We start from the raw sequence: 11414 nt of genomic DNA, 5'->3' as shown, positions 1-11414 counted from the left end.
TGACCAAATAAAACTAGAGACTGTAATATATTACTATTCCAAAAGAAAGAATCAAAATGAAGTGTGACAAAATTAAATCCTAACAAATACAAAAAACTTACAAACGAAGAAAAAAAAAAGTCAAAATTGATTTTGTTCATGATCATCAACCTCCCACAAAGCCAAAGCTTTAACAGCATAAGCAGAAACAGCCACAATAGCTGCCGCAAAAATAGGAGGAACAAGCAAATCCAGTTTAGACCTTTTAAACACCTCAGTAGGGAAACAAAAAACCTCTAATGGAAGATCCAATGGAATTCTCACAGATCCTTTTCCATGATTATGACAAGCCTGAGAGAAGGAAGAAGACGGTGTTATCGCCGATACAAAGGCAAATTCCGGTGAAAATGAAGCCACTGCTACTATTATTGTTAAAAGGGTTGTCCATGTTGCTGCATAGAATAGCAATGGTAGCCTCAAAGAAAGCCTTTCAAGAATTGAGTTCATCCAGAAAGTGAAGCTCATGTTTGGAAAAAGAATATGAATTTTGTAGAGAAGACAGAATGAATGAATATAATGGGGTTTACATGTTTATTAATGGTCAAACATAAGGTATAATAATAATAAGGATGTTTGTTGTTGTTATGGGAAAGATGGACCTAACCTTAACTACTTTGAGAATGTAAAGCACAACATGGTTTCAAGTAGTTTAGTTGTTGATACTTGTTAGAGTTTACCTTATATATACATTGAAGTATCGGAAAAAAAAAAAGTGATTACGAAATTTATCCCTAATATATATTATGTTGGTACATAGCCTGTAGCTGACAAGTTCTTTTGATAATCCGTCGCTAGCTAATTTATCGTTAAATAAGATTAGCAACGATTTTTGTTGTTTAGCGACAAAAGTTATCATCGCTATTTTTGATTTTTTTGTACTATTAGGTCACATACTCACATTAGTGATAACTACATGTAACCGTGCGTCCATAAAAGTGATAATTACACAAATCACGTTTTTTTTTTTGGCACTATCAGATCACCTAAATGATAATTACATGTAATAGTCCATAAAAGGTGATAACTACATAGTTCGTTCATGTTCTTTTGCACTATCAGATCACCTAAATGATAACTACATGTAATTGTTCATTAGAATTACTAACTCAAAAATAAGATAAGCCACTTGTTATAACATATTAAATACAATGCTGATATAAAAAAATTCGCTGTATATACAAGGTAAATTTTAGTTGTAATGGATGAATAATTGGTTGACTAACTCCGCCATTATATACCAAGATGAAGCTAATCTTTTGGTAGTTTGGTGAGATAACAAAGGAGGGTTACAACTAAAACGAACGGTTATTTTGGTGGACAACGTGGACAATATGGCACTATATTATTTTATTTTCTTGGTATGGGTTTGGTGAGAAAACTATGATAATTATTTTATAGTTTATAGAATAAATATTCGGATTCGTGTCAACTGCCCTAGGTATATATACAAGAATAAAACTTTTAAGTGCTCAACATGACACTTATATTGCTCTTTGACCATAAGTTTAGGTGTTTGCATTTTCTTTTTCTTCTTTTCCTTACAGCACAGAAACAATGAAAATAACGATAATGATATAATGCAGTGATAATCATAATGATTATTAAAATGACAAAAAAAATGATAATCATAATCATAATGACTATGACAACAATGGCGCTCCCATTAACTCAATGTGATAAAAGGATGAATGTAAATTTTCTTATCCATTCGTGTAATCCAATAAACTGTTGTCAATTTTCTTTTCTTTTCTTCTCCACGTGTTAAGTTCCTTTAGGTAATCATAATTTGGAATGGAGAAAACTGCCTTGATAGTAATGCCTGACACGATGGATAATGGACACGCTTATGCGCTTCTTCACTTAAATATCAACCTTTTGTATGCGCCAAAGTTTGAATCTCTCACGTGCATTTAATTTACACATCACGTGTTGCGCTCTTACCACTAGATCAACGCCTTGTGTTAATGATATGGCTTGACTTGAAAACATAATTTCAATGTTTGGTACCTATAACTGATACTCTTACCACTGGATCGAAGTCCTAAGCTAATGGTATGGCTTGACTTGAAAGCATAATTTCACAAACCATGTCACAAACCATACTCCAATTAAACAATGTCACAAACCATAAGCATTCAAAATTCAGCAGCAATTACTACCCCTCAAACTCCAAACTAGTTTGGCTAGACTCATATTCTCCTTATTGGGTGAAGTGCAAAATAGCCATTTTAGGGACTCCTATTTAAAGAATAGTCTAGATTTACAAAATTTGTAAAATTTAATTGCCTCAAAATCAACTTAAATATGCAGATCTGATTGAAAGTCAGACCTATAGGTATGAAGTTGTGCTCTGACAAAGCCTAACTTCAATTCTCAAGCCTGAACTATGATAAAGTTCAACTTTCAACTTGAGGTCTGAAGTTAGGCTTTAGCAAAGCCGATCTGAAGTTTTAAATAGGAGTGCTACAAGCAGCTACCTGGCATCATTTCTACCTCTATATTCATTACTCCCTCCTGTTCAAAAGAGTGTTTACTTACCAAATCAAAAAAGAATTAACCTTATTTTTTCAGATTTACCTTTGTGTTAAGTGATTAAATCTCAATACCTATTTAATTAAAGATCGTTTAGTCAAATCACCTATTTTTGCCTAGAAGTTAGTATTTTCTAAAGGGATGTGCCAATGGCTAAGTGAACACTCTTTTTTAACCGGATGGAGTAATATATGGGCCATTTATCAGTTGAAGTATGTACGTGAACGCTCAGCACATCTCCAGTCTCCTACTCTAAGCAACTGAAACAAGGGACTTTTAAAGAATAACATGAACAGAAAACAGCAGACACAAGATAGATATTGTGAAATAGATTTCTTGAAAATTCAATTGAACAGAAAACAATGCACCAGGCAGGTTCAAATATAAATACAACACTGCAGAACTAGAAGATAGCATAGTTGATACAACACTAAAATGTCCCGCTGGCATCGCCTTAGGCAGCTCGATACGAGAATGCTTTTTCTATCTTCAGAGTCAGGAGAAGAAATCCAACCACCGACAAGCAAAGGACAACGAACATAATCACTAGCATTGTCTGCAATGAAATGTAGGGGCCGAGGAAAAAGACTAAGGCAATTGCAAAGCTCTGCCAAAGCTTAAGCTGGGCAAATGCTCCTTCCTGCGTTCAGCACGAAATGATTAGATATTTAATGTAAAAGCAAGAATCCAGTGAAAGGCAGGCATAATATTAAGTAATAGAATTCAGAACATTTATGAGGAGATTGCCACTAAACTAATTCAAGCATTACACTGATAAACGCCAAAGTGTAAGACCGTCTTTTAAACTCTAAAGTATGTTCAAATGTGTAATCGTTTCATCCGAAAACTTCAGCTATTTGCGAGGGCACGATTATATTTACTTAAATGTCTAACAAGCAGTGTAAGACCAGTGTAAATTTGTGACCTCTCTCTAAAAGTTTTAGAGAGAGTACACTTATATTCACTTAATTAGCTCTTCAATACCCCGAGCGCCCCCCCCCCCCCCCCCCCCCTCCACACACACACAACTGCGAACCTGATTCTTTTTTCATGGGCCAAGCACATGAAAACTCTTTTTATAACGGGTGGCGGCGAGAATCGAACCCAGTACCTCTCCCTACTTTGATATCATGTTGAATTATGCAACTGTCTCATAAAAGCTTAAGCTATCAGAAAGAATAGACTGTTATTTACTTAATTATATCTTCAACAAAGTACGATATGCTTCAGCAATAGAGCCTCCAGACATGTGTACATTTAAAAAGGGGTCGGGGTCTTTCTAACCTACTTCCCTTGACCTAGCCAGAACATGAACTGCCACACGGTCAAAGCCGATTCTTTGTACTAGTTTCTATAATAGTAAAATGAAAGAAAACTAGAAAGACCCTTCTCCTTGTCTGCCAAAATCAAGATCTATATCATTGAAAGAGATTTTGAATCCCCATATAACAAATGTTCAGGCTCCTTCCTTTTTATGTCGAGTAGCATTTCAGGCGGTTGAAGCTTAAACAATACTGGTCACTGTTTGACATTCAGCGTACGCATGAATTTTCCACCGATGATTATGAGATTTAAAATTCTCTTGATGGGAGGCTTCACTCTAGGGTAAAAGGTTATTAGGTAGTTGAGCGTGTCTAGTTTCCCATATCAATATCAGTATTAATAGTATTACTTTCATATTATATTGTTACCCGATTTTTGTAATACATGTTGTCTCCTTTTCTTTATTATCACTCTCCTATTATCTTATTCGCCGATTTCTATTTCTATTAGCATCTGTTATTCTTTTGTTTTCGGCTGTCGTATTATTTGTTGTTGATACTGTTATGCTCTTCATTACGGTATTTCCTTTTCAAACTTGCTTTAAACTGCTTTATTTGAGCCGAGGGTCTTTCGGACACATCTTCTCTACCTCTATAAGGTAGGGGTAAGGCTATGTACACACCATCCTCCCCAGACCCCACTAGTGGGAATACACTCGGTATGTTGTTGAGGCTTCACTCTGGCCCCTGGGCAGTCTGGTGTAAGTTACTTTGCACAGTGACTTATATCAGCTAACTCAAATTCATGGGCACTTTTACTTTTATATGGAAAATTATAGCTTTAGATACAAAGTATCATACTCAGGGACTTATACCATATCTGGCCAAACTTCTAAATCTGCTTATTTTGAAAAGTCCTTTTTGTTATAAGCGCTTTCCAAAAAAGTACTTTAGAGAGTAGCAGTTTGTCTTTGGTTAATCAGATTTGAAAAGCACTTTGCAATATTAAAGCAGTAATTTCTGCTTGCCCAAAGTTCCAAAACGCTTCTGGGAAAGCTACTTTTTTCAGCTTCTGAAAAACAATTCTGCTGCTACTCAAAGGCACTTTTTTTCCCTTAAAGCTTGGTCAAAGACTCAACTCTCTAAAATAAGCACTTTTGGCTTTCCAAAAGCTTGCCCAAACAGGCTATTAAAGAAAGACAAAAAAGCATCATACTCAGGAACTATTCCTATAAATGTCAAAATGATAGGAAAAGTTGGCAATTAATACCAGATCATCCTTGAAGAGTATCCCGAGCAATGCACTTAGCTGGGTATTCAGGACTCCATCGCCTATGCCCCACAAGGCTGCAATCAGAAGTGGATATAGTATGCCGAGGACTCCACCAGTTGCACTAAAATAGAGGAAAAACAATAAGATTTGAAGTAACTAAGATCAACTTCTTCCAAAAAGTAACAAGGGAACATTACACGAAGCAAACCTGTGAGTCAGTAGAATCCATACCAATACAGCACCCTGAACTAAAGCTCCACCGGAGACAATTATCGAGATAGATGAGAGACCAAAGGTAAAATTCCCAGCCACTAGAGAACACTGAGACAATGTCCACCAATCATACATACAATAAAATAATTATCACAGCATTATATCAGGGTGATCAGGCAAATGTATTCTGCCTGGATACTACTATCAAATCTGACATACCCACAGTTCTACAGAGAATGTGCATGCAGAGTTACAAATTTTGTAGTAAATTTGAAAAAGCTAATAAGGAATGTCTAAGATTTGCTTAAACCTATTTGAAAGCATTACAAAATATAGCTATGATAGCATATCAAAAAACTGTATAGTTTTGTGCCAAGCTTGATTAAAAAAAAAATGAGTCAACCAAAACCCAGGCAGTGAACTGTATAGTTCTTTTGTTTTTTTGTTTTAAATTTATCTTTCACATAAACATGAATCTTTTTTTGATAAGGTAAATATTTTTATTAATGATGGAAAGATCTCCCCTATACAAGCAGTATACCTAACCATGAATAGATTTTGTTCAAGACACAGTAAATCCAAGCAGGTGTCAAGATTATGTAAACGTTCAGAACTTCCTGTAATTGAGCTAATGGAAAACTATGAATATCGAGCTGCCTTAAACTAGAATATCTACACGTTGTCTCGATTAATGAAGGTTGATTTTAGAGAGTACATGTATTGTGCCTTTAAATTAGTCTTGTTATTATTTCCTGAAAATACAGTTTAAACTGATATGATTTCTTCATAAGTTTACGGGAGAACATGTTTTAATAGATATGTAGGAATTTTACAGGGGAAGGAACAGAAATGGATATGTTGTTCAATCATAACTCAGACAAAAAGAAACCATTATTAGTGTTACTAACGGCCTCCAACTAAGTTGTCATTGAACTGTTATAATTATATTTGAAGGTTTTTCAATGTTTTTGAAATGTGCTCCTTTGAGTCTTCCCTTTTATATTCACTGGGTTCACAAGAATAATTGAGTCACATAGTTCCTTCAGTCACGCTGTGATAATTAGTACTTACAAGAAATAATTGCAACAAGTAAATCATTGCACTTAAGTATATTCACATCAGTTTTTATTCTCATTACAGTGTAAAGGGCAGCCCGGTGCACTAAGCTCCCCCTATGCGCGGGGTCCGGGGAAGGGCCGGACCACAAGGGTCTATTCTATTGTACGCAGCCTTACCTTGCATTTCTTACAGAGTAACTCAAGCATTTTATTCTAGTTATAACTCTATCAAACACAATATATAACAAATATGCACTTTGATAACAACATAATTTGCCATCTATTAGCATTATACAAGGAATTTACATATTTCCCAGACTACAAAAAATGTGTATCATAATGACTTAAATGCGCCTGAGATACAGCTAGAGTAGATCGTTTGCAATGATATTTCTATGGATGATGTGTTACTTTGGTTAGTGCTCAATTCGCACTGTCAATTCTCTTCTATCCCTGAAGATTATCAATTACTCTCTCAGACCACAGTATTTTTATTACTACAACTACCTTAGTACTCGATTAAGATGTTTTCTAAAGCAGATCTTAAATCTAAAAAATAAAAATGGAACAAAAGAAGAAAAGAAAAATAACGAAATAAACAAAATTTATAACTAAAGGCTCGCCAATAGACTAGAAACACAACTAAAGAGAATGTGAAAAGGACAATACTGCTCTAATTTCCTCGTAGAAGACTGAAGAACACACCACCAACGATGCAATCCAGTACCATAAAGAGTAAATGCGGTTTGCTCAAAGAACACAGTCAAACAACATATTGAGTCAACATGTGACTAAAGATTGAATTATAGCCTGTTTGATCAAACTTCTAAAATCAGCTTATTTTGAAAAGTGCTTTTCAAAAAAGTACTAATGGTTAAAAGTAATTTGTGTTTGGCTAATCAATTTGAAAAGTACTATTGAGCAGGAATTAGTGTTTGACCAAACTTTAAAAAAAGTGCTTCTAAGTGTCTTTTCTCAAAAGTGTTTTTCAAAAAGGTGCATTTGGGGAGAAGCTACTTTTTCAGCTTCTCAAAAACAACTTCTGCTTCTACTCAGAAGCACCTTTTATTCTCCTCAAAGTTTGGCCAAACACCTCAACTTTGGAAAAAAAATACTTTTCTTGAAGAAGAAAAAAACTCTTTTAGCCTTGGAGAAGCTTGGCCAAACAGGCTATTGTCTGTTTCTGCATTTGCATACTTACAATTGCATCAAAAACCCCATATATGGCCATTGCACCGCCAACACCACTCTCACCCATTATAGGCTTAACGATATACTTTGTGAATTCAGCCCTGAAACATGACGTCAATTAAAATAATGGAACAGCACAAGGAGCCTCAAACTCTACTATAATGAAATATTAGAAGTATCATTTACCATACAAATGCTTGTTGTAAGCCTGAATATGCAATAAGAGGGATGATCAAGAGCATTCTTATGTCTTGTAAAAGGGTCATGATAGACTTTAACAAAGTTGCCACAGAAGAAACAAAACTAGCGGAGGAGTCTTGTTGTCTTGCCTCCTCTTTACCAGTTCTCTTACTTAAGAAGCACATTAGAACGGCACCAAGGGTTATGGTACACACAAAAACTAAGAAAAGTAAAGTTGTGCCGCTAGTGCTTCCTCCCTGTAGCAACACAAAAACTAACATATCTTTAATGAAAGACAAAAAAAGATCCTGAGAAATTGAGGATTTAATCTGAATAAATGCTTACCTCTTCGTCTCTCATCAAAGCAAGAGTGATAAGATTTCCGACAAACTGCAACATATAAAAAGTTAAGCACACAAAAATATCATTTTTGGCCTGTCTTCCAAAATTAATTACGGACGCTAGCCAGTGGTCCAAAAATGTAATTATCCCACACACACGCACACACATATATATATATCAAGAAGCTTTACTTGCAAAGTTCATAAAAGGTACCTGATGAAGTGCAAACATCATCCAGAATACACCATTGAATTTACCAATTATTACTGCTTCATTTAAGCTATGATCATTTGCATGACTCCGTGCTGTGGAAGTAAGATATGTCCCCTAATCACAAATGACAAGACTAAGGTTATTGCTGAAGGCAAAAACAAAATTCAACTTCTTAAAAGAAAGTCATACCTGCCCAACCCATATTATAGAAGCAGCAAAACCTAGGTATAAAGAAGCTGGGACCATGGTATACCTACAAGATAGCTTAATCAATGCTGACAAATGAAATTCACGAATACCTTAAGCAACAGAATCAATTTTTAACTATTAATATATTAAAAATCTCACAGCAATGAGGCACGAATTAAACTTGTATTGTAGAATCAAGATGAGAGAACTTTTAAAAATGTTCTGATCATTGATGTGGTATGTTAAAGGTCATTGACTAATGTCCTTAGCATTAGGCAACTTACGAGTCCAAAAGAAGATATTTATAGCTTATTTATGTCTTTCAATAAAGTATAACTTAGTTATATCCTAGAAAATCAAGATAACACACGTCTCATGGTAAAATTATAGGGATATGCATGAAAGGCTAAGAATTCAAGAAAAGTAAATTCTATACTTGAAATGGAACCACACTAATGTATCGCAATTCCCAGATGATGGGAAAAAAATCTGTCACTGAAGACAAGGTAGAACATATCTTCAGCTCCACCACTGATACAGTTTTAGTGTTTTCTAATAGTCACTTCAATGTAAGCATATCATTCACCAAGCACCTTGGCTAACCTCAGAACATAACTAGTGTTCCCGAATTAAACTTATGGGAGATCGAGAAAGGCAACAGTAATTTTAGGATGCTATGTCTATTATCCTGAAACATTCATTTTCAGAACATGACTGATGACTTATAGCTTGTTTCGCCAAGCTTCTCCAAGGCCAATAGTGTTTTTTTTTTTTTTCCTTCAAATGAAGTACCTGTTTTTCAGAGTTGAAGTGTTTGGCCAAACTTTTAGGAGGAGAAAAAGTGTTTTTAAGTAGAAGCAGAAGCAGAAAAAGTAGTTTCTCCCCAAAGTACTTCTTTCGAAAAGCACTTTTAAAAAGCTTTCACTGATCCTTCTAAGCGCAACTACGACAAGGCTACACTATTGCTACTAGCAATTAGCAATGGTGTCTAGCTCTGTAACCACTTCAATGAACTTCATGGCTAATGCCACAACCTCACAAGGTGAAATATGAAATCCGATAGACCTCAGTAATTAGTCCAATAGACTACAAGTTTCATGTTTCAACTCACATTAAGGATCCATAAGCGCACAAACATCATTAAACATAATTCCAATTACAATTACAAAACAACCACAAGCATCACACAATCACTGTCATCAACATATCCTAAGCATCCCCTTTTGGTCAAAGATTTAATTTTGGAAAAGCAAAATGCAATAAACGCAAAGAAATCATACCAATTGGGCATCAAATTGGCAGCTACAAATAACCAATATCCAGTACTTCCAAGAATCAAAGCATTCTTTGACCCAAGTTTCCTTACCACCAATGAAGCAAATATTGAGCAAACCATAAATGACAAATACAATATCCCAAGTGATGTAGTCCCTAAATTTCCTTCCTGAAAACACAAAAAAAAAAAACCTCAAAGTCACTCACTTCAACTTCTAAATCACCAAGAACCAAAACAAATTCTGTCCAACAGGGTTGATTTCTCACGTGATCACTCAACTAATACTCCCTCCGTCCCAATTTAAGTGTCTTACTCCCCGTTTTAGTCTGTCCCAAAAAGAGTGTCTCTTTACCGCCACAACATGCAAATAACTTTTTGCTACTTTACACATAAGGCCACAAGATTCAAAAGTCTCACCGGTCAAACTAAGACACTTAAATTGAAACCGATGGAATTATTATCTCAGGAAGTTACTTTTTTTTTCTTGATTACTTTATGATATAATAACTATTAGTTATTTGATCATTTGAGAAACCAACTCCAAAACTTCATTAAAAAGGGGAATTAAAAACCATACCGTATTAATAGTACTTTCAAGATTCTGAGCAGCCCCATAAGCCAAGAAAATCAATAAAAAAGCACAGCTTAAAATATGAACATCTCTTTCATTATTCACAATTGGTTCTTGATTCTTGGAATTTTCAACAAGGGGTCTTTCCTCATCAGTATCCATTGAGGAAAAAAAAAAGTAATCAAGATTAACAAGTTACAATAAATACCCACCAAAGAATTTATGTATACAAGTGTATATATACAGTTTTCCTTTTTTTTTTTTGGTCAAAAGAGAGAGAAAATGAGTGAAGGCATTTGCCGGCAAAAGGACTATGAAGAAAAAAACATACAGAAACAGGCTACTCAAAATAACTGACATATGGCCATGGTGGGTGAGAGAAAAACAAAGAAAAATAGTGATAAGTTTCTTGTTTTGTATAGTAATTAATGTTTGTTGAGATTTTTTTTTTTATTATTATTTGAGACTAATCAAGATTTTCTTTTTTCCCAGTGGAACAGACAAAAGATTTGATTTTTATTGAAGTATATAACAAACTTTAGGAATAAAAAAAGGTAAAATTTTCATAAATAGCTATCTTTTAGCTGCGTTATAATCACAAATTCATTATTTACAATTCGTAGCTGATTTTTCCTATATTTAGGTCTTGGACGCGTCGCATAAATATAGCCAAAATATAGACTAAATACACGGAACTGTTGAGCAAATAATGCCTCTATTTAAGGGGAAAAAATCTTTTTCAAAACTAAGAAGAAATCTGTTTTTAATGTTCCATAAATCACGCAAATCTCATTCTCTTCCATATCTAATCACATATCTCATTCAACATCTAATCATTCACATAAAATTTGAATTTAAAAACTCTCTTCATATTTTTTCCCAAAATATAACTAAAAAAAATCTCTTTTTAATGTTCCATAAATCATGCAAAGCTTGATTTGTTCATCAACTGAATTACACGTTTCATCGTGTAATTGCAACCTTTTTTTTTTTTTTCTGAAATTTTTAGTTGTTTTTCATATATATTTTGGTTATATTTTTAATTGTATTTTGATTATTATGTTCAATATTACTT

General features: G+C 34.4%; 2 protein-coding genes across 2 annotated transcripts; both read right to left on the bottom strand.

Annotated features, from left to right (window-relative positions):
* Positions 1 to 678, bottom strand: LOC132633722 (uncharacterized). Its single transcript, XM_060350222.1, has one exon. It carries the CDS (start codon positions 502 to 504, stop codon positions 121 to 123), a length of 384 nt encoding a protein of 127 aa, XP_060206205.1. The 5' UTR covers positions 505 to 678; the 3' UTR covers positions 1 to 120.
* Positions 679 to 2860: 2182 nt separating this feature from the next.
* On the bottom strand, positions 2861 to 10733 carry LOC132630270 (UNC93-like protein 3). The gene is made up of 10 exons (XM_060345859.1): positions 10346 to 10733; positions 9773 to 9936; positions 8493 to 8556; positions 8304 to 8417; positions 8094 to 8138; positions 7755 to 8005; positions 7579 to 7669; positions 5315 to 5427; positions 5104 to 5227; positions 2861 to 3211 (listed from the first exon to the last, which is right to left on the bottom strand). Exons 1-10 carry the CDS (start codon positions 10499 to 10501, stop codon positions 3026 to 3028), a joined length of 1308 nt encoding a protein of 435 aa, XP_060201842.1. The 5' UTR covers positions 10502 to 10733; the 3' UTR covers positions 2861 to 3025.
* Positions 10734 to 11414: the final 681 nt, after the last annotated feature.

Source organism: Lycium barbarum, chromosome 3 (genome assembly GCF_019175385.1).
Source record: "Lycium barbarum isolate Lr01 chromosome 3, ASM1917538v2, whole genome shotgun sequence".
Taxonomy (NCBI): Eukaryota; Viridiplantae; Streptophyta; class Magnoliopsida; order Solanales; family Solanaceae; genus Lycium; species Lycium barbarum.
The sequence above is the reverse complement of the archived record's forward strand: the minus strand, read 5'-3'. Positions and strand labels throughout refer to the sequence as shown.